This window comes from Linepithema humile, chromosome 5 (genome assembly GCF_040581485.1).
Source record: "Linepithema humile isolate Giens D197 chromosome 5, Lhum_UNIL_v1.0, whole genome shotgun sequence".
NCBI classification, from domain to species: Eukaryota; Metazoa; Arthropoda; class Insecta; order Hymenoptera; family Formicidae; genus Linepithema; species Linepithema humile.
In genome coordinates, this window is record NC_090132.1 from 13,582,670 (window position 1) to 13,605,214 (window position 22,545).

The window sequence follows — 22,545 nt, forward strand, 5'->3', positions numbered from 1 at the left end:
AATCTTTGCCTTACTAAAAGTATGATGAGTCTACTATATACTAAAAATTTTAAATACAGGAAAGATTAGCAAGACTCCAATGCAAGGTGTGTGCGCGCAGAAAGTTTATATGAATTAAATCTTCGCCTTACTAAAAGTATGAGTCTACAATATACTAAAAATATTAGATACTGAAAAGATTAGCAAGACCCCTACGCAAGGTGAAGAGTATATTGTGTTTGAAAGTTATTTTAAATTTCTATAATAGTGACTAGCCATGTAATAGGCGGGGGGAGGAGCAGAGCCCCTCCCCCTGCACCCTCCTCCCCTGCACTTTCTGCCCCCCCCCCTAACCCTCCTTTTTTCGTCCCCCCGAACCCCCCCTACCTGTTTACCAAAGTTTTTAATCTTTAACGTCAATTTTCTCGAAATTTATCAGTTTTACACAAAAAATGCATAGGACATAAATGATGTATTTTTACAAAAACTACAACTTTTATTTGAAACATTTTTTTGTTACATTAATATTTCTCGAAATAATCTCAAAAAAGTAATATTTTTTCACTTTTTCTGACCTTGTTTTGACCTTGAAAATGATTTAGTCAGCAATTTTCATTATCATATTGGGAGTGTCCCGTTTGCGCACATAAGCGAACGGACACCGGAATTTTTCCCAATCGGACACAGTGGCAATTGGACACAAGTTAGAACGGACACAGTTGCAATCTGACACAGATGCAATCTGACACAGATGCAATCTGACACAGATGCAATCGGACACAGTTGCAATCAGACACAGATGCAATCGGACACAGTTGCAATCAGACACAGGCGCAATTAGACACAGGCTGACCTGACCGTCCTGACCTGGAACTGATTGACAGAACTAAAATAATAGTATAAATGATTATATTGGTATAATGGTATGCTATAAAGGCTTGTCTACATGGTCATCATATGGACAGAGTAAGTATTTTCTAAAGAGTAAGAATAATTCTAATTAAAAAACTAAACGATTAAAACATTTATATATTTTGTAGGTTATAGCGGTAATGTTAATTTTATGCGAAGCACGTACCACAGCACTGTATGAAATAATTTGGTCAAAATAGATCTTGTTCCCAATCTGTTAGTGAACATAAAGTTCACATGACAATGTTTCAAACTATTAGTTCAGAATATGATAAAATAAAAATATAATTATGATAAAATAAAAATATAATTATGAATATAGTATGTATAAATTTTTATTGATAATAAAATGTATAAAAATTGCATAAAAATGTATAAAAAAGCACAACCTTTAGCTGTACTTGTTTATGAATTAATACCAAGTTGCATTATCTTGGATTTAAGTGTGGCTAAATATCTTTATCTTCCATGTTCCTTTATCTCTACCTTTCTGTCAAAATAAAAAAAAGATAGACATATTCGAGTTTAGCTTAAAGCCAAAATAACATTAATATAATCCAGCCTGAATTGAACATCAATTATCCACATAAAGAAAAGAAAGTGTAACTGCAAGATAAAACGCTTACACACTAGTATTTTATTTAATATTATATATTACAACAGCTTATATAATATTAAGAATAATTGGAACTACATGCATAAAATAATCAGTGGAAACACAATTTTAGCTTACATCTTATTTTATTGCAATACAGAGTATAACGTACATCATATAATATATAATCCAAACAAAATATTCTTTATATATTATCTTTTTTTCCATATTAAAGAATATGAAAATTGCACAAAAAAAAGTAATTTGTTACTTATAACAAAGTTGAGAAGAAATGCGTGTGCGACATTTACTTAAGAGCTAGGTTAGCTCTTAAGTAAATAAAAAAAATATTTATGACAAAATGACTTTAACGACACTTGCAATTTGTTTCTTGCAAATTGGACATTTTTTTTCATGCATATTTGTTAAAGTATTAATACAACGGGCACACATACACATGTGACCGCATGGTACGATTACTTGATTTGCTTTCGAATCAAAGCATATAATGCAAATTCCCTGCGGTACTTCATTTCTTAAAGCTGTGTGATCATCGTTGAAATTTGATGAAGGCTGCTCTATAGAGTAATATTGTACAATATTATCTAAATCATTTGTCATATTCCAAAATCCGTTATCATCCTCCGGAACTATGAGTATATTATCGGCGACATCTGAAATATATAATACATAAAATATATACACACAAAATAATACGTGCTATACGTGACATACATATATATATACGCGCGCGCATATATATATATATATATATATATATATATATATATATATATATAATTTATGTAAAAATGTACACACAGGAGGGAGTACATAAAGTATCGGTGCTCTTTTGGGAAATATTAAAAATATTATATAAAATAAACTAATTTTATTTAAAAAATAATAATAACTTTGAAAAATGATCATAATTAATATTTATCAACTGTATCATCTAATTTTATACGAAATATATTTTAAAACAAAAAATTTTCATCTATTTACCGTGTAAATGACATTCTGTCACTTTTGTTGGCATGCCTTCACTTTCAGGCATTGAAGTCTCACGAATCGTGGGATTATGATCCCCTTCAGACCCAGTTTCAACTAATGTACTGTTTTCTGGTGGAAAACGCGTCCTTCTTCGCCGTGGTCGACGATGTGTATTTTTATGTGTATTGCTTGAATCAGTATTATCACTTTTGTTAAATTCTAGATAGAGAAAAAGAGAAAGAAATCAAAGAAAATAGAGTCATAAAAATGGAATATAAATGTATTAAAACAAAAAAAATAAGTATGTATAATGTATAACAGTATAATGTATTAAAACAGAAATAAATCTATATTTTCACCTTTATCATGTTGAATAGATAATTCTGATAACAAATCGCCGCAAATGTCATCTACTTCATTGTTATGCATTACAGATGAGGAAGTTGCATCAATAAGATATTGTTGAGTCTCGGTAAATTGATGAAAAGATTTTAAAAATTCCGTCAGAGCAATCCTGAAAAAAAAGAATAAATTTTTTTATTACAATTAAACAATATCTAAAAATTTTTAAAGTTTACATACTTATATTTCTAACAATGTATGATAAGATATATTGTATAATAGATAATACCTATTTTGTCTCAGATCTTCTTGTTTTTGGAGTATAAAATCATTTCTTTTTTTGCTAATTTTAAGATTAGAGCGTCGTACTTGAAGATTATTTTTTGCGCGACCAAAATCAATTTGCTGAGTAATGATCAGTTTCTTCAAATTATCTATATAAAAATAAATCTGCCTTTTAACGTTCTCTTAAAAAGTATAAATGTTATTAATAAATAATTAATTCTCTAATAAAAATATTAATCTATCATTGATGAATGTTAAAGACCTGTCGCTCTATATATTACATTATTTATTATTATATAAATACATATTAAATTATTTATTATTATGATATATTATTTATTCATTTATTTATAAAATACTTATATATAATTACTGTATAAATTTGTTCTTTATAACTAAATTGTTTTGCACTGAAAATGAAACAAATATGTTTTTAAAGAAAAAAAGATAAGTGAACAAATATAGAAAAATCAATCGTAAAGAATAAAATCCTTTGTTTTACTAGATATAAAAGTGATAAAAGAAATAACGTACCTATAAATATCCAGATGCTTGTATGTCTACCGAAATGTTTTGATGCTGTATTATGGAAGCTTTCTACGAAATTGTTAGTTCGCACAGGACAGTTGTAAACTGAAACTTTTGTAGATATATCAAGCCATATATTACGCATATACGACATAAACCGCAACACAGCAGGATAATTATCACATATGTTATCAGCAATACGTTGTAATATTATGAACGCTTCTTGAAATCTGATATGCGGTATTAATGGAATTGCCATTGCCATTAATATTAAGGTTTTTGGAGCGTTGGTTAATCCTAATTGTCGCCACTTGCGTAATATTGCCTGAAAATTGTTTAATTTTAATTTTATTAGAAATGTTAATGAGTTTTATGTGTATTGTATATTTTATATTAAATTTATTAGATTATTATTTTACTTATTGAGATTAAGATTATAATATGTAAATAATATTATATAATATTATTTACATATTATAATCTTAATCTCAATAAGTAAAATAATAATCTAATAAATTTAATATAAAATATACAATATATATATATATAATAATATATAAATAATACTATATATATATATATATATTTACATATACTCAATATTTTATTAATTTAAATATAATATATATAAAAAAAAAATTTAATTACATTATTAACATACCTGATTAAAATGAAACCAACATCCATGTATCGCAGCTGCGGGGAAAAATTCATGTAATATAGATATCGCTGCTCTTTCATAATCTAGCATAATAAATTTTACATTGTTCTGTAGTGCTGGAGCAAGCTTAATTACTTTTTTCCAAATTGCCCGATAAAGATTTTTAGTTCGCGATTCACATAAAATAAATACTGTTGCAATTCCCTGTAACATGTAAATAATGATACATAATTGCAAATAAATTTTTTAAACCAAAAAATGCTCAAATTTTTTAAGTTTTTTTACCGTATTCATATAACGAATATGAATGGTATATAACTGCACAATATTTGGTTTCCGAGGAACAACCTGTAATGAAAAAAATTATTAAACAAATATAGTAGAAAATAACTTGTTTATGAAAAAAATGAGAAAATTACAAAAATTACCGAAAATGTTCCATCAACATATAATTCTGTCGTTTCATTCAATGCATTGAGCAGTTCATCGCTTGAAAATAAAAGTCCCATGCTACCATCTTCTGCGATTACACTTCCTTTGTAAATATCTTTGCATGAATCATACTTTTCAAGTTCTACACTGAGAGATGCGAAAGAATCTGGCACAGGTGGTTTGCATGCAGCTCGTTTTCTATTCAAAGTACTTTTAAAACTTGGATAACTGATATGCATTGCTGCTTCAGGATCACTGAAACAAAAATTTGATATATGAAACAATGCCTAACAATCTGAAAAATTATAAAATTAAAATTATTACTTAAAAAATGTCATTATATATATGATCTCAACCTTTCACAAACATCATCAAATATTTTTTTTATAGGCTGTACACTTCCTTGGCAAAGGCGAAGCATTTCTCGCTTCAAGTATAACATACGTAACACCATGTCATTAGGAGGATGGTCATGTGGAGTGAAAACAATTACTTTGCCATCGTCGTTGATTAATGCTAATCCTTGACAACCAGTGTTGCGACGAGTTGAATATCTATATGTACCTTCTAAACGCTTATCAACGTGATAAGTATAACCTTCATAGATGTGAATGGTACTATTTTTTAATTTGCCTTCAATTTCTTCCATATTTAAGACTTGATGATGACATTCGCGATTAACAAGAGGTTGCAACAGAACAGAGTTCTGCAATATATATTCATAAGATCAATATGTAATAAGAGGAACTCAACCTTTGCTTAAGTTAGTTAGTTAAATGTTTATTGGCACTGGGTAATTCTCTTCCTTACGGCCATATGGTTCGTAAATGAGAACAAAAAAGGACAGGCACACACAAGTTTGCAGAGAACTGCGAACAAAGAAACAGTTAAGCCACAGGAAATGATACAACAATGTTGCTCGTAACGTAGTCGAGAACAGACTTTTTTTAATCTTTGCCTAACAATGGCCGCGTTCAAAAGATTCCACAGTTGTAGAATTTTTGACTGAATGTCAACTGTTGATTTGTCGGATCGAAAAATAAAAGCCAAAATCAAGTGCGATTGCTGCTAAAGGCCATCACACACAAAATGACATAACTGCATAAATATATGCATAAAGAAATTGATTAATCCATTTTCTTACGCATTTGCTTATAAACCACTCAATATCATTATGCAAGTATTTATGCGGTTATGCAAGTTTGTCTGGATAAGCCCTTATCTACGACATTTCGACTTTTACAATAGCACAATTTTCTTTAGTATAAATTTGAAATGAATAAATCCTAACGTTGCTTGATTTATCCAATTTTCTATTCAAATATATAAATTATAGCACGCGAATAAAACTTTAATTTTAAATTAAAAAACAATCTTTATTTCATGTCTCACACATTGCATGCATGCACGTGCATGAACGTGCATACGTGTGCGAGCATGTGCATGCGTGCAATGTGTAAGGCATGAAATAAAGATTGTTTTCTAATTTAAAATTAAAGTTTTATTAGCAATTAATAATTACATTAACAAAAACTAATGATTTCTTTAAATTCATCCAAATCTTAATCACAATCTTGGATATTCTGATAATGGCAATCCAATTTAATTGCCGCATGGAAACAAACAGCCGCGCTCCGATATTTTAATAGTAGCAATTTCACGCCTAATTTTTTCAATCACAATATTACATATACTAATTTCAATGTTTATTGCCAAAGACATAATAAAGAAAATAATTACCAATTGCCATTGACATGAATGTTCAGAGATTTCACTGGTTCACAGCGATTTTTGTCACAACGTGTCACAAAAAAAACTCGAGAATATGCCAAGAAGGCCAATCCTTTTAGTTTTAGAATTTAGTAAGATTGAGAGTTTCATTAATTATAATATATTATTAGCTTTGAGGAATCGCTCGTTTAAGAAACGTAGAATTATAAACGTAGAATCACGATTTTAAGAGTACGGAATAAAAACCGCTACAACAAAATAATGCACAAATAAAGTTGCTCGCATCGTAGTCTTAAGCCCGTATCAGACTACGCATTGAAGATTGAGATTAAAGATTGAAGATTGGGAATTTGACCAATCGGGAAGAAACAATATTCGTTTGCTTCCCTCCATATAGTCTGCACCTTCTTTTTTCCTCTTCTTCCCAGCACCTTCCCTCCCTTACTTCATTCCCCAACCTGTATCTTGCCACTCTCTTCCATCTGCTTTTACCCCATCCTTTTTTTAAATATACCGGTATCCCTTCCCCTTTTACTTCCTTGTACCATCTACTAAATCTCGATTCATTTATCTTTTCACTTCTTTCCTTTCTCTGTTTCTCCTTGTCCTTCCTCTCTAATTCCTCATACCTCGCCTCTCCCTTCTCTTTCTTCCTCTCTATCTCCTCAATTGATATCTCCCTTTCCTCTAAGAACTTCCTCCTTTTTTCCTCCCATTTCGATCTCACTCTTCCTTTCTTGAATCTTTCTTTTATCTCCTCCCTACATTCCCTCGCTATCTCACTTCCCCTCCCCTCGTCTAATCTTTTTTCAAACCCCCACGCCCTCTTTCCCACTCTTCCCCTTAGTTTCTCCCTTTGCAGTTCCTCTCTCACCAAATATCCTGGCGTCCTTGCCTCTACTCCCAGTACCCATCTTAGGTATCTCTCCTCTGTCCTTTCCATTTCCTCCCTCTCTTTCCATCCCCATATCTCTACCCCATACCCCATCACCGTCCATACCAATTTGTCGAATAACCATAACCTTCTCCCCCAATCCTTCTCGAATCTTCTTTTCCCTATCCCCCATACCTACCCCATCACCGTTGTCGCTTTTCTCACCCTCTCCCTGATCTGTGCCCCCTGCCCTCCGTTTCTCTGTATTATGTATCCCAGATATCTAAATTCCTTCACCTCCTCAATTGTCTTCCCTTTCCATCTCCATACCTTTTTCTTCCATCTCCCTCCCCCCTTTCTAAACCTCATGATCTTTGTCTTTTCGGTGTTCAACTCTAAATTCTTCCTGTCCAAATATCTCTCCAATTTTTCCATCATGCCCTTCATCTCCTCCTCCTCCTCTGCTATCAAAACCATATCGTCTGCATATGCTAAGGAGTATACCTTGCGCCCTCTTAACTTTACTCCTCCCCATTTCACCTGCCCCATTTCCTTCTCTATATCTGCTAACATTACATTAAAGATTAGTGGGCTCAATGGACACCCCTGCCTCACTCCTCTCGCCGTCCAAAAGTTCTCCCCCTCCTCCCCTCCTACCCTTACTTTACTTTTCGTCTCCTTCAACACCTCTTCCACTCTTTCTACCAACCTTTCCCTTACCCCTCTCTCTCTCTCATTGCCCCCACTAATATTCCCCTATCCACCGAGTCGAATGCTGCCTTTAGATCTACAAATAGCGCCGTTATTTTCCTCTTTTTTTTTCCCAGCTGCCTGTTCACTAAATAATTTAATACATATATATTATCTAATGTCCCCATCCCTTCTCTGAAACCTGTCTGACTCTGTGGCACTATTCCCTTTTCTTCCACTTCCCTCCTTAGCTTCTCTGCCAACGTTATTGTATATATCTTGTAACATGAACCCATTAATGTCACCCCTCTGTAATCTTCCAGTTTCTCTCCCTCTCCTTTCTTTCTGATCGGCACCACTCCTCCCTCCTTCCATCTCTTCGGCTATCTTTCCCCCCTCCATACCCTGTTACACCAATTCCAGACCCACTCTTCCACTTCTTCCTCTCCATATTTCCATGCTTTTCCTGGTATCCCGTCCACCCCCATTGCCTTCCCATTTCTTAGTTTCTTTATCGCCTCCTTTATTTCTTTTCTGCTGATCTTTTCTTCCTCCTCCCCCTCCTCTCCTTTCTTCCTTTCTCCCCCCTTTACTACTTTTCCTTCTGTCCCCCCCAGTAGCCTCATGAAGTACTCCTTCCATTCCTCCATTTCTATCCCATCATTTATCTTGACCCTTCTTTTTCTTTCTCTATTTATTATTTCCCATACCTCATTCTCCCTCTTTACTTCCCTTGCTCTTTTTTCCCATCTTTCATTTTCCTCTTTCTTTTTCCTTTCACACATTTCCTTATATTCTTTCTTTTTCTCTTTATACTCTTTCCCTTCTCCCCCTTTTCTTCTCCACCCTCTTAGCTCCCTTCTTGCCTCCTTCTTCTTCTCCTCACATTCTCTGTCCCACCATCCCCTCCTCTTCCCCTCCTCTTTCCCCAAGTCCCGCTCCATTTCCTTTATTGCCTCTTTCATCTTCCTCTCTATCCCTTCCCATTCTACTCTCATTTCTTCTTCCCCTGATTTTAACCCTTCTATCCTTTGTTTGAACTTGTTACACCCCTCCTCATTCCATACCCCTCTCCATATTTTTCCTTTTCCCCTATTCCCGCTCCTCTTCCCTTTTTGTCTTTGTCCCTCTCCCTTAACCCATACCTCCACTGGCTGGTGGTCTGACTCTATGTTGTCTTCTATCCTTAGCCTTTTTATCTTCCCCCTCGTATCCTCATCTGCTATCACGTAGTCTATTACCGTATTCCCTTTTCTCCCTGTGAACGTGTACTCCCCCTCCTCCTTACCCTCTGTGCATCCGTTCAGTATTCTCCATCCATGAGGTACTAATGCTGACGCGTTTTTTTTAAAGTGATTTTTCCAGTAGGTCCGCTCCACTGAAGATAAAAATGCGTCAGCATTAGTACCTCATGGATGATGTGGAAATCTATTGAAAGATTTTCACTTAATAAATTTAATAATAAATTTATTTTTAATAAATTTTAATAAATTTTTTAAAATTTTAATAAATAGGGAGAAGAATCCACTTATAATTAAATAGTGCCGCTCCTAACGCTCGGCGGCGTTGATCCTAGCGACTGCAGCGAGCGCGGTGTTGAGAAGAAAGAAGGCGTATACCGCGGAAATCGGCAGAAATGTTCAACAAATTCCGAGAACTGTGCTAGGAGATTGTTTTATAAAACTATAATCTCTCTCAGGACTGTCGATGATCAGGAGACGCGGTAGTGTCTCTGGCTAAGTTAAAAAAACGACACTACTAAGTCAGGAAAAGAATCTCTGGCAAAGTTCAGAAAATGACACTACTAAGTCTCTTATCCTGCGCGCACAAAGTCGACTTTTCGGAGGTTTGTAGCAACTAAAATATAAAAATTTTTATAAAAACACATAGTATATCCTTAAAGGCGGCATCGCCACGACTAATTTAAGCCAAAAAAAATTTAAATTGGTCCAGCCGTTTCAGAGATACAAGCGGTCAAAAAGTGATGTTGGTAATGCAAAAAATTAAGAAACGTCGTCTCCTTATTCTTCTCCTCTGTCCGCAGGGACGGATGAAGAATTTACGGGGCCCAGAGTATTATCATTATCATTAAAATTTACGGGAATTTCTCGCACCAGGTGCCAAGAGTCGACGAATTCGACTTCCCCGAGTTGCGCTACTGGAATTCCTCGCACCAGGTGTCAAGGGTCGACGAATTCGACTTTCGCGAGTTGCGCTACAGGAATTTTTCGCACTAGGTGCAAAGGGTCGACGAATTCGATTTCCCCGAGTTGCGCTACGGGAATTCCTTGCACCAGGTGTCAAGGTTCGACAAATTTGACTTTTGCGAGTTGCGCTACGAGAATTTTTTGCACTTGGTGCCAAGGGTCGTCGAATTCAATTTCCCCGAGTTGCGCTACGGGAATTCCTTGCACCAGGTGTCAAAGTTCGACGAATTCGACTTTTGCGAGTTGCGCTACAGGAATTTTTCGCACTAGGTGCAAAGAGTCGACGAATTCGACTTCCCCGAGTTGCGCTACGGGAATTCCTTGCACCAGGTGTCAAGGTTCGACGAATTCGACTTCCCCAAGTTGCACTACGAAAATTTCGCAAACACGAAAGAAAGAGAGAGAGAGAGAAATATGACATATTTTGATATAAAATCTAAAATCTCTTAAAATATTTAGTTATCAATAATCTTACTGTAATATTTTTATGCACAGAATAATAAAACAAATCAATACGTGTAAAAAACCCATTATTTGAAGAAAAAGTATGCAATTTACAATGTACTTTTTTAACAATTATGCGTTTTCTTTATACCACTTGATTCTCATTATTCTAATCATAAAAGTATTACGGTAAGATTATCCAGACCTTAATATTTTCAAAGATATTTTTATTTAAATTTTATATCAAAATATGTCAGATTAAGATTTAAAATAACTCGAAAAATATTAAAAAAAACTTCTGAAAAATATGAAAAAAAAAATTATATCCTTTAATCTTGTTAATATTTTATTAATAAATAAACTGCCATATAATAGAATTTTATTAGTATTAATGAACGAAGAACATCTCATCGACGTTGACATCGATCCAGTCGCAAAATTTATAATTTAAATAATTTAATTAATATGTTATTAAGTTAATATAAATATTACATTTAAAATGTAGAAAAATAATTTAAATTTTGTCACATAATTAATTTTGTACATTTCTCTGTACATTTTTATATTAACTTAATTACATATTAACTAAACTATTTTACATTATAACACGTCTTGTGTTTTATATAGCATTTAAGTCATGTGAAACAAATGTTTCATTGATAATATTAAAAAATAATTAATAACATAAGTATTGCGTTTGATATCACAATTACGCTAGATGAAACATAATTAGTGTCATTTGAATGTTCTAACTACATTATTTTATATTTAACATGTCTTTGATATCATATCATAGTTTTTTTCGCATATTTTGTAAAAATTTTAACATAACCGTGATATGAAGCCAAAGATATTTCATATCAGCTATCCATAACTTCATATGAATGGGGCAGTTAAATCAAAGACATGTTACAACTAAAAATACTTTAATTTGAATATTTGAAATAAAACATAAGTATTGCGTTTGATATCACAATTACGCTAAATGAAACATAATAAGTGTCGTTTCGAATGTTTCAACTAAATTATTTTATGTTTAACATGTCGTTGATTTGATATTATAGTTTTATTTCGTATATTTTGTAAAAATTTTAACAAAACTGTAATATCAAACCAAAGATATTTTATATCAGCTATCCACGGCTTTATATCAATGGGGCAGTCAAACCAAAGACATGTTACAACAAAAAATAGTTTAGTTTGAATATTCGAAATAAAACATCTGTTTCACAGAATGTAAGTGTGATACAAAATACTTGTGTTAGAATGTAAGATAATTTAGTTAATATACAACTGACTTAATATAAATGTTACATCCAAAATGTGCAAAAATAATTGAAAAATAATCTCAATTTTGTTACATAATTAATTTTGTGCATTAATATTAACTTAATTACATAGTAACTAAATTATTTCGCATTCTAACACAAGTATTTTGTCACATCACACTTACATTCTGTGAAACAGATGTTTTATTGGTAATATTAGAAAATAACTAAAAAAAATTTTTTCTTGAGCGATGCGACGAGCCGCTTGAACACCATACTTGATAATACCTAATTGTTTCTGTAAAATAAATGTAATAACTATACATGTAACTATAACTTGTAATTTTTAGAAATTTTTTAATGCTTTCTTACCTTCTTCCTCTGCCTCTTCCCCTGTGTCTGCCCCAGTGATGTGCCATGGATAGCTGATATAAAAATTGCATAAATCTTTCCTGCTGTCGGCGAGCTCCTGCGGCTCTACCTCTCGGTCTATAATCTGTAATTATTAAAATTAATTTAATTACATATGTGTTTTTATAATAGTGCAAAGAAAAATATATTCTACATAAGTACTAAAAAATAGTGCGTAGGAAAATATGCAGTACGTAAGTACTAATAATTATACACTATGTAAGTACTAATATATGGTACAATCTTTAATGGATTAAAATTATGTTACCTTGTCTGTTTTGTTTTGATGACATTGAATCAGCGGCAACGGGACCGGCGGCGACGAAACTGGCGGCCACGTCCCGGACGGCAACGGAACGGGCGGCGACGGAACCGGCGGCGATGGGACCGGCGGCAACGGGACCGGCGGCGACGGGACCGGCGGCGACGGAACCAGCAGCCACGTCCCGGACGGCAACGGAACGGGCGGCGACGGAATCAGCAGCCACGTCCCGGACAGCAACGGAACGAGCGGCAACGGAACAGGCGGCGACGGAACGGACGGCGACTAAATCGACGTCGACGTCGACATCGCCGTTGAGGAGAGATTCTTCGTTCATCATTAGTATCTGCAATTTTATTGTATTAATTTTATTTGTTAATAAAATATTAACAATATTAAAGGAGTTACTTACATCGTCCTCCATCCTCATGCGTTCACAAATGTCGAAACGGTCCGCCATAGGTCCCCACAGGGCAGAGATCATTGAAGATCATTGAATCGATAATTAGTACAGATTTGAAACTTTCACAATAATATTGTCGTCACTTCGACAGCCGGTAATGTAGTTTGCAGTAAGTTCGTGTAAATGTACATTATGGATTTAGTTATCATCGAGATTATCGATATAAGTAGATCTATATGTCGCGACTATGAATTCGGGATGTCAATGTTCAGTACTTCATTGATCAGTAAATGTAAATATTGACGACAGAGTGTACCAGGTTACCTGCTTAAGTAGTGTTTGGTATAAAGAAGTGGCTACATAAGTAAGTAATGCATAGTTATTATTGTTACATTACATTTCCATTTATTTTATGTATTATCTTGTAATTATTGTATATGCTTTCCTAACTTTTACAGATATTTGTCGATATGATTTTCTTGCGCTTACGTTTCCATTTAATATTATACATTAGACAAACGAAATCGTTGTAATATAATGGTCTATTGCCTTCTTACATAAATACAGTTCGTCGAGTCAATTCAATTGTCTTAGGAAATAAATTAGTTCTGCGATTTATTTATCATTGATGAAAACATATTTCTTTAAAAATTCAGCAAACCGTTGCTTGACCAATAAATAAAGTTAGATTTATTTATAGATATACAGACACATGTGCAACAATTTTTGATATTCTGTTTTTCTATCCATTAGAATTTGTTCTGTGGGAGTTACATAGAAGAAGCCTGAGCTATAAAATAAAATAAATCTGCGGCTTTATTTTACTTTGAAGATTTTTACGCAAATACTGTAATAGTACAGACTTTCTGAAGCTTGCTTATATATTATCTATACTTTCTGGAGTTTAAAATCAGGTAAGAAATAATTACTATTATTAACATTTCCATTTATTCTATTTATGTATTATCTTGTATAATTATTGTATACATATGCTTTCTTAGCTATCACAGGTATTTATTGAGTAGATATGATTTTCTCGCGCTTACGTTACCATGTAATATATTATGCATTAGACCAGTGCTCGGAATTAGTTGAACATTTGAGCCGATTTCCGCGGTATACGCCTCCTTTTCTCTTCTTACCGCGCGCGCCGCAGCCGCTAGGGCCAGCGCCGCCGAGCGTTAGGAGCAGCACTATCTGATTATGAGTGGGTTCTTCTCTCTATTTATTAAAATTTTTAAAAATGTTAAAATTTATTAAAAATTAATTTTTTATTTTTAAATTTATTAAGTGAAAATATTTCAATAGATTTCCATGTCACCTATGAGGTACTAATGCTGACGCTTTTTTTTTTTAAGTGGTTTCCCCCGTAGGCCTATTCCACTAAAGATAAAAATAACAAATTCTTAATTTAAAAAAAATATATAAAAGAGATTTTCTTAATTAGATTTTCTTTGCCTTTTATGAGAATGAACAATTGATGCAATAATGTTGATAGAAACCACTTTTAAAAAAACGCGTCAACATCACTCAAAAAAATATTTCGCTGATGTAGTTAGATTTCTAGATATCGCCACAAGAATGTATCGCTATTTTTCGTATCTGTGAAAACATTGTTTGTCACATATAGAATTTATAGCAGTAATGTTCTAGCAATAGCTTCTGAAAAATTTAGGTACCATTGCTAAATGTTATTCATTGCATGATCTAACACGTGATTGATCTTATATAGATAGGCGCTTTAGAAAAACTTTCTTTTTAAAGTTCACAAACAATACAGATATATATTCTGTTTCTGTCATCTAAACTGATTGAGTAATTACATATGCAATATCACAACAGTTGCTAATCATTTATCTGTTTTAATTAATTTTTTACACCTAGAAAATTTTAGCTATTGAAACCGTGTGAGCTTCGGCGGACGCGGATTAGCTCGCCGGAATCCAGGTTCGGTCGGTTGGGGGTATATCAAATAAACCAAATACTCGTTTATCAGAAAAATAATGAAACAGTGTTTATTGAGAAAGATGTTGATACGATTTGCCTTGAATGATCTGCTACAATGCTCGTGCATACATGCGAAGCGTGTGCAAGATGAATTTGAAATAGCATACAAATTAGCCAAATATCGGTGAAGTAATTAACAACATAGCGAAATAGTTCTTTAAAGCGGCGTGAAATGAATACAGAGTAGCGTGCAGATAAATGCGGAGTATCGTTACTGGTAAAATAATTATTTGAGCAACGGTGGAATAATTATTTTAAAGCGGCGCAAAATATAAGTGAAAGCAACGTGAAAATAAATGCAAGATATCGGCAAAGGCGAAATAATTATTTAAGCAATGGTGAAATAATTATTTTAAAGCGGCGTAAAATAAATCTGGAGTATCGGCAACGGTGTAACAGTTATTTAAACGGACGGCGAGATACTTATTAAAGCGGCGTAAAATAAGTCTGGGGTACCGGCAATGGTGAAACAATTGTTTAAGCAAACGGCGAAATAATTCGGTGAAGCGGCGTGAAATAAATCTGGAGTATCGGTAACGGTGTAACAGTCGTTTAAGAAAACGGCGAAGTAATTCGTTAAAGCGGCGTGAAATAAATCTGGAGAATCGGTAACGGTGTAACAGTTATTTAAACGGACGGCGAGATACTTATTAAAGCGGCGTAAAATAAGTCTGGGGTACCGGCAACAATGAGACAATTGTTTAAGCAGCGGTGAATTGATCATTAGAGTTTGACGTGAGGCGTCTTGGTGCGATCAGAGAGAGCGCAAGCGCGGGCGATCGGGTCGCAACGGTTGGTACAACGCAACGCTCGTCGGTGAGTGCGTTCGTGACGGTATCGCGAGTCCGTTCGATCGTAGATCGTGACGGGTCGCTTGACGGCGCGGATTGGTCGACGCGGTTTGCTCGCTGGATTCTGCGGATGAATCCCTGGTGCGCTGCAACGCGGAATTAGGACCATGACGTCGAGTAAGCTCAACGGGAGTACGAGGATGCTCGTACGAAGGCGGAGTTTAGAACGGCGACCTGGCTAGGTACGCGGGAATGCCCGCAATACGAAGTTCGGTGGCCTAGAGGAGCCAAGTACGCTCAGCGGGTATACGAATAGATTCGTATGCGGGAATCAAGCATACCGAGGACGCTCGGCGGTACACGAGGATACTCGTGTGCTGGAACAGGTATAAAGAAAAACCGAGTATGCTCGGTTGAGGACTACGAGGACACTCGTAGAGGGATGTCCGCTGTCGATCAGCGAACGGAGTCTGGTGAGAAGACGTTCAGCCGGGCCTCTTTTATACCCGGCTGGCGGCCGAATGATTTCGAATCGGCAAGCATCGGCGGTTTCGGCGGCGAGTCCCCCACAATACGGAATTTCGGAACGGTCGGGTGTGGGGGATTTTCGGCGGTTGACCGCCGTTGTTTTTGATAGGAAATTTATCGGCGCGCGATGCGCCCTTGGTGGGCTACGGACGATGGACGGTCCGTAGCCGTAACGATGCAGCGGGCTGCATCGTTACACTATTATTGCAAGATCATTTTTTTGAGTGATTAGTACCTCATGAGTGACGTAGAAATCTATTGAAATATTTCTACTTAATAAATTTATGAATAAAAAATTTATTTTTAATAAATTTTAATACATTTTTTTAAATTTCAATAAATAGGGAGAAGAACCCACTCATAATCAGATAGTGCCGCTCCTAACGGTCGGCGGTGCTGGCCCTAGCGGCTGCGGCGCGCGCGGTAAGGAGAGGAAAGGAGGCGTTTATCGTGGAAATCGGCTCAAATGTTCAACCAATTTCGAGCACTGCATTAGACAAACGAGATCGTTGTAATATATAACGGTCTACTGCCTTCTTACATATTTCTTGGAACATATTTCTTGGAACATATTTCTATTATTGATTTGTTGAATTTATTATTGAACAATTATTGCAGTTGTTTAGTTAATAAAATTTTATTTATTATTAATATATATACATATATAGGGTGCGGCATTTTAATTCAGACTCCAAAATATACAAGGTGTTTCTGAAAGGTCTTCCCAAACTTCAAAGGCGTATTCTAGCGGTCATAAGGATGAAAAAAGTTCTTATGAACGTGTCCTACAACGCTTTCTTTTCGAGATACAACTTTTTTTTCTCGACAATACTGTTCTTGGGCGCTGGATTGCGGCTGGCGAACATTTCGAACATTTACTTTGATTATTTTTTGTATTTAATACTGCACTTTCCAATAAAATTAAAAATTTTATTAAAAATTAAAAAATGATTGTATCTTGAAAAGGAAACATTGCAGGACATATGTTTATAGGAATTGTTTTCATCAGGACCGCTAGAATACGCCGTTGAAGTTTGAGGAAACCTTTCAGAATCATGTATAAAAAATAAAAATGAAAAGAAATGTTTTAAATAAAAGTTGTTTGCTTCATAAAAGAAAAAGAGATAGAGATATTAGTTACACCTTGGGTGGAGATGCTTCAAAGATTTGAAGATCAATCAAGTTTTCTTAAATGGAACTCTTCTAATTTTTTTATAAATCGATTCTTCACCATATTCGACGTAAGAAGTTGTAATGGTAGGATGGCCAAAAATTGAATAGTTTAGGAGAATTTTTATACTTTAATTTGACATAATTTTACATAAAGTATGAAATATTTCGTAATATAATCATTTTTCAATTATCTTATCTATATACTCTTCTGCACAAAATGAGAGGAATCAATTGGAGGAATCAAAAAACACAGTTATTTTTAAGAAAAAGTATGATAATTTGCAACAAATAGTAACATATTTTTTTTTAAACATTGATTCCTCTCATCATTTTGTGCATAAAAGTATTGAGATAAGATAATCAAAAAATGAATATTTAATGAGATTCTATCGTTATAACTTTTTACACCGAATATCGCGAGGAAACGATTTATTTAAAAAAATTAGGATGGCATTTAGACGTGTTGAGATAGAGGTTTTTATTAAGAGAAATAATACAGTCTAGAATACACGTGGTTCGGAAAAGAAAAATGAATCGTAAATAAGTGTCACCACCACGCTTGTACAGAAGTGCGCGACATCTGTAGGAGGGCCCACATAAATACTAGGCCTTACATGGTAGTAACTGGCATACATATATATAGAGAAATAAATGATTGCACATTCTCAACACCCCCTTTTGCAATTAGCTTATTTCAGATTCAAAAGTTCGCAACAGTCTCTGAGTTTCACACTAGAAAGGGGTTTGGTGAACATGTCCGCAGGATTCTCCCGTCCTGAAACGTGTTTCAACATCACAGTTCCATTCTTGACAGATTCTCTGAGAAAATGGAATCTGACGTTTACATGCTTGGTGCGCTTCTTGTGATCATCAGAGTTTGACAGCTTCACTGCTGCCTGATTGTCGCACCAAATCGTAGTTGGTCCTTCTAAAACAGATAACTCGTCAATCAAATCTCGTAACCAGATTGATAGTTTTGTTGCTTCGAAAGCAGCCTGATATTCAGCTACTGTAGTTGAGTCTGCTACGATGTGGCTCTTCCTTGATTCCCAAGCAACTGCTCCATTATTGAACAAGAAGACATTACCATATGTACTTCTAGCAGTTTCATAGCAGCCAGCGTAGTCAGAGTCGCAGAAACCTTCTAATATGAGCTTGCCACCTCCTATTCTTAAACGTGTGTTCAGGGTTCCTTTAAGGTAGCGCATAACACGTTTTACAGCTACTACATCCTCATGACTTGGATTTCGAACTTTTCTTGCAGCCTTTCCAACTTGAAATGCAATGTCTGGTCTAGTCATCGTAGCGGCGTACAATAAAGACCCAATGGCTTGCTGATAAGGAAAATTGACTCCATTTATTGGTTTCTTAGTTTCTTCAGTCTTCTTTAAGGATTTTTCTTCTCCTCCTGGAGTTGATGATGGATTACAATTACTCATGTTGAAGCGTTCCAACATCTTTCTCAAGTATCCAGTTTGACTTAAGCTTATCGTCTTATTAGCCCGATCTCGCTCCAGCTCAAACCCAACAAAGCAATTCGGTTCGAATACTTTGATTTCGAATTCATTTCTTAGATGATCAACCATTTCATCGATCACCTTGTTGTTGCTGCCAGCTATCAGTAAGTCATCTACATAAAGAGCAACTAGCATTCTCCCCCTTTTATCGTGAGAATGGTAGATGCATGGATCTGCCAGTGATCGTATTAGTCCAAATTTCTTCAGGAAGTAATCAAACTTGATATTCCAGCATCGCGGTGACTGTTTCAATCCGTACAGTGACTTCTTAAGTTTCCAGACTTTTGTGTCTTCTAATTCGATGCCATCAGGTGGTCTAACATAGACTTCTTCTTCCAGATTTCCATAAAGAAATGCCGTCATTACGTCACATTGAACCATGGCTAGATCTTCATATGCAACAATTCTTAAGAATACTCGAACGGATGCAGCTCGTACTACAGGTACATATGTTTCATTGTAGTCCAGTCCTGACTTCTGTGCATAGCCCTTGGCAACAATTCTCGCCTTTAGCCGGTTTATGGTTCCATCAGGATTCCTCTTGGTTTTTAGAACCCAACCAGTTTCCAGCGGCTTCTTATCTTTTGGCAATTCGGTCACTTCAAATACCTTATTTTTGACCAGCGAATCTAGCTCATCTTGCATTGCAGACAGCCATTCATTGATCACTATCAAGTGCATCTTTAAATGTTGTTGGTCCGTCCGTTGCCATATAGATAACGTTGTCATTCTCTTGGTCCGATTCTTCAGTAGTCGTAGATGTACCTCGATTTCGAAGTGACATTGACAATGGTGCTACTGAGTGTTTCTTCGTCTTTGATCCCTTTGGACGACCTGGCTTCCTTACTACTGGTGCCTGTTGTCCATCTTCAAATGACTCTTCGTTGATAGTCGTTGACGTATTTTCTTCAATGTTCTCATCGTAAACATTTACCTCATCTTCATCGTAGATCACGTGAAGTTTCCTTTCATTTACTTCGTTAAATTTTACGTCACGGACTACTTCAACTCTTCGTTGTCGAGGATCATAGATACGATACATTTTATCACTAGGTCCGTAGCCAATCAAGATTCCTTTCCAAGCCTTGGCATCAAACTTGGTCCTCTTCTGTCTCGGCACATGCACGTACGCTTGACATGCAAAAGACTTCAAGTGTTCAATAGAAGCAGGCCCTTTGTGCCATAGTTCAAAACTTGACACTGATCCATCGGCTCTAGGTAATCTATTCGACAAGTAGGCGCTTGTATTTACACATTCGGCCCAAAGTGATTTAGGTAATCTTGCGTCTAAGATCATGGCTCTTGCTTTCTCTGTCAGAGTCCGAATCGATCTCTCTGCTAGACCATTCGACTGAGGAGTATACTCAACACTTACTTCGTGAGTAATGCTATTTTCTCGTAGAAATTTCTTGAATTCTTCACTGATGAATTCTTTTCCTTGATCAGTCCTCAAGACTTCAACTCGGTTTCCCGTTTCAATCTTGACTTCCTGGAAAATTTTCTTGAATGCGTTTAGCACATCACTCTTCCTTTTAGTGAATGCGACTTTCATAAAGCCAGTGCTTTCATCTGTAAAAGACACAAAGTATTGACATCCAGACATAGATGGCGTAGAGATTTTTCCACTTGTATCCGCATGGATTCAAGTTCCAGGTTTACATTCTTCTCTCTGAATACTTTTGTACGGTCCTTTTGACATTTTTCCATAAACGCAGGCTTCGCAAAAGAATTTTTCACTGCCTGTGGCTTTAATTTCTTTTGACCTCAGTACAGCCTTGACTTGTTTGAGGCACGCATGGCCTAAACGCTGATGCCATAGTTGCCAGGTAACTTGTCCACTTAGAGCTGAATGAACTTCACCATTAATTCTCCGTTTGATCATCAATTGGTATGTTGTTGGATCTTTCTTGACGCCGACGACTCGCACGCCACCATCTGGTCCTTTAATGACCACACCTTTCTTTGAAAACACTGTCTCATGTCCAAATTCTGCGGCAGCACCTATACTAAATAAGTTAGCAGATCCAAAGTTAGGACAATAACGTACCTCTTTTAGGATTTTTGCTTGCCATTTCTTGCCATCATATGCCCATATATCAATGGTACCCTTAGCCGTTGCATATAGATATCCATCGTCCCCGATTCTGACCTTTTCAGGTGGATTGAGTGGCTTCAATTCTGAGAACCATTCCTTTCTTTTTGTGATATGACGATAGGCGGCTGAATCAGCCATCCAACACTCGTTGTCATCGACACTTAGGGAGAATACTAAAGCTTCTTGGCTAGCTGATGATCCTTTATTATTGTCTTTCTTCTTAGTTTTACCGAATCTCTTTGATGGACAATCTTTAGCAAAGTGTCCTATACCTTCACAATTGTGGTATCTGAAAACTTTCTTATTTTTAAACTGACCTTGCTGTTTACCTTGTGGTTTGTCTTTCTCTTGCTTTTTCTTGGACATCAATGCATCCCCGTGATTGCATTTGACGATCTGCTCTTTGCCAGACTCATTTTCGACGTCCATTAGCTTTCCCTGTAATTCAGCAATTGTTAAATTCGGATTTGGTGCAATCCGCCATACCTCTCGAAAACTGTTGAACTGTTCAGGCAATCCACGAACGATTTTTGCAATCATTGTTTCCTTGCTTACCGTCTCACCAAGACTTCTCAATTGCTGCGCGATTTCGGTTAGGCCCGCAGTGTACGTCGATACGTTCATACCTTCTAACCAATGATAGCCATAAAAATCTTCATTGACTAACAGCTTCGTAGTCGCCGACACATCTTCGTATAATGCCGTCAGACGAGTCCACATATCTCTCGCTGTACTGCATGTTGAGATAACCTTAAAATGATCTTCATCAAGCGTCTTTGAAATCAACGATTTTGCCAACGCATTGTTCCTTTTCCACGTTGCTTTCGTAGTTTCGTCGGCAGTTTCTGCAGGTTCCGTCTTTGTTCCATCAATCAAGCCTTCAACTGACTTCGATTCCAGAAGTGCCATCATCTCGAATTTCCATCGTGTGTATGAAGCTCGCGTGAGCTGTGTCACTAGCTGTTGACGATCTTCCATCATCGTCGTTATTCTCTTAATCGCACGAACGCTTTTACGTGTACCGTCTGTGACGACTTCTTCGAGCAGCTCAAACGAAAGAACCAACGCTCGCTCGTTTCACAATCACGACGTGAATGTACAGTACACAGTCACAACTAACTAACGCAGTGAAATCAACCAGCCAGCGTAGTGAAATTGTCCTGGGCCCATAACCTGTTGAGATAGAGGTTTTTATTAAGAGAAATAATACAGTCTAGAATACACGTGGTTCGGAAAAGAAAAATGAATCGTAAGTAAGTGTCACCACCACGCTTGTACAGAAGTGCGCGACATCTGTAGGAGGGCCCACATAAATACTAGGCCTTACATGGTAGTAACCGGCATACATATATATAGAGAAATAGATGATTGCACATTCCCAACAAGACGTTTCAATTTAAATGCCGCACCCTGTAGG

The 22,545-nt window shown here is 35.8% G+C and overlaps 2 protein-coding genes across 2 annotated transcripts; both read right to left on the bottom strand.

Annotated features, from left to right (window-relative positions):
* Positions 1-1,190: 1,190 nt before the first annotated feature.
* Positions 1,191-6,249, bottom strand: LOC105679279 (uncharacterized). The gene is made up of 8 exons (XM_067356398.1): positions 4,724-6,249; positions 4,581-4,643; positions 4,296-4,499; positions 3,641-3,959; positions 3,111-3,255; positions 2,839-2,993; positions 2,492-2,698; positions 1,191-2,160 (listed from the first exon to the last, which is right to left on the bottom strand). The coding sequence occupies exons 1-8, from the start codon at positions 4,964-4,966 to the stop codon at positions 1,838-1,840; spliced, it is 1,659 nt and encodes a 552-aa protein (XP_067212499.1). The 5' UTR covers positions 4,967-6,249; the 3' UTR covers positions 1,191-1,837.
* Positions 6,250-7,527: 1,278 nt separating this feature from the next.
* Positions 7,528-13,074, bottom strand: LOC137000178 (golgin subfamily A member 6-like protein 6). The gene is made up of 5 exons (XM_067356132.1): positions 13,027-13,074; positions 12,621-12,960; positions 12,314-12,430; positions 8,435-9,400; positions 7,528-7,895 (listed from the first exon to the last, which is right to left on the bottom strand). The coding sequence occupies exons 1-5, from the start codon at positions 13,072-13,074 to the stop codon at positions 7,528-7,530; spliced, it is 1,839 nt and encodes a 612-aa protein (XP_067212233.1).
* Between the last annotated feature and the right edge of the window lie 9,471 nt (positions 13,075-22,545).

What these genes read in the sequence shown, in the direction of transcription:
- LOC105679279 (XM_067356398.1), bottom strand. Translation starts at nt 4,966, where the DNA reads ATGCATATCAGTTATCCAAGTTTTAAAAGTACTTTGAATAGAAAACGA. An exon ending in GAAGATCTGAGACAAAATAG is followed by an intron (nt 2,994 to 3,110) that starts GTATTATCTATT and finishes CTTTTTTTTCAG; the next exon opens with GATTGCTCTGACGGAATTTT. An exon ending in GACAGAATGTCATTTACACG is followed by an intron (nt 2,161 to 2,491) that starts GTAAATAGATGA and finishes TATATATTTCAG; the next exon opens with ATGTCGCCGATAATATACTC.
- LOC137000178 (XM_067356132.1), bottom strand. Translation starts at nt 13,074, where the DNA reads ATGGCGGACCGTTTCGACATTTGTGAACGCATGAGGATGGAGGACGAT. An exon ending in ATCAAAACAAAACAGACAAG is followed by an intron (nt 12,431 to 12,620) that starts GTAACATAATTT and finishes TACAGATTATAG; the next exon opens with ACCGAGAGGTAGAGCCGCAG. An exon ending in AGAGTGGGTCTGGAATTGGT is followed by an intron (nt 7,896 to 8,434) that starts GTAACAGGGTAT and finishes TAATGTTAGCAG; the next exon opens with ATATAGAGAAGGAAATGGGG.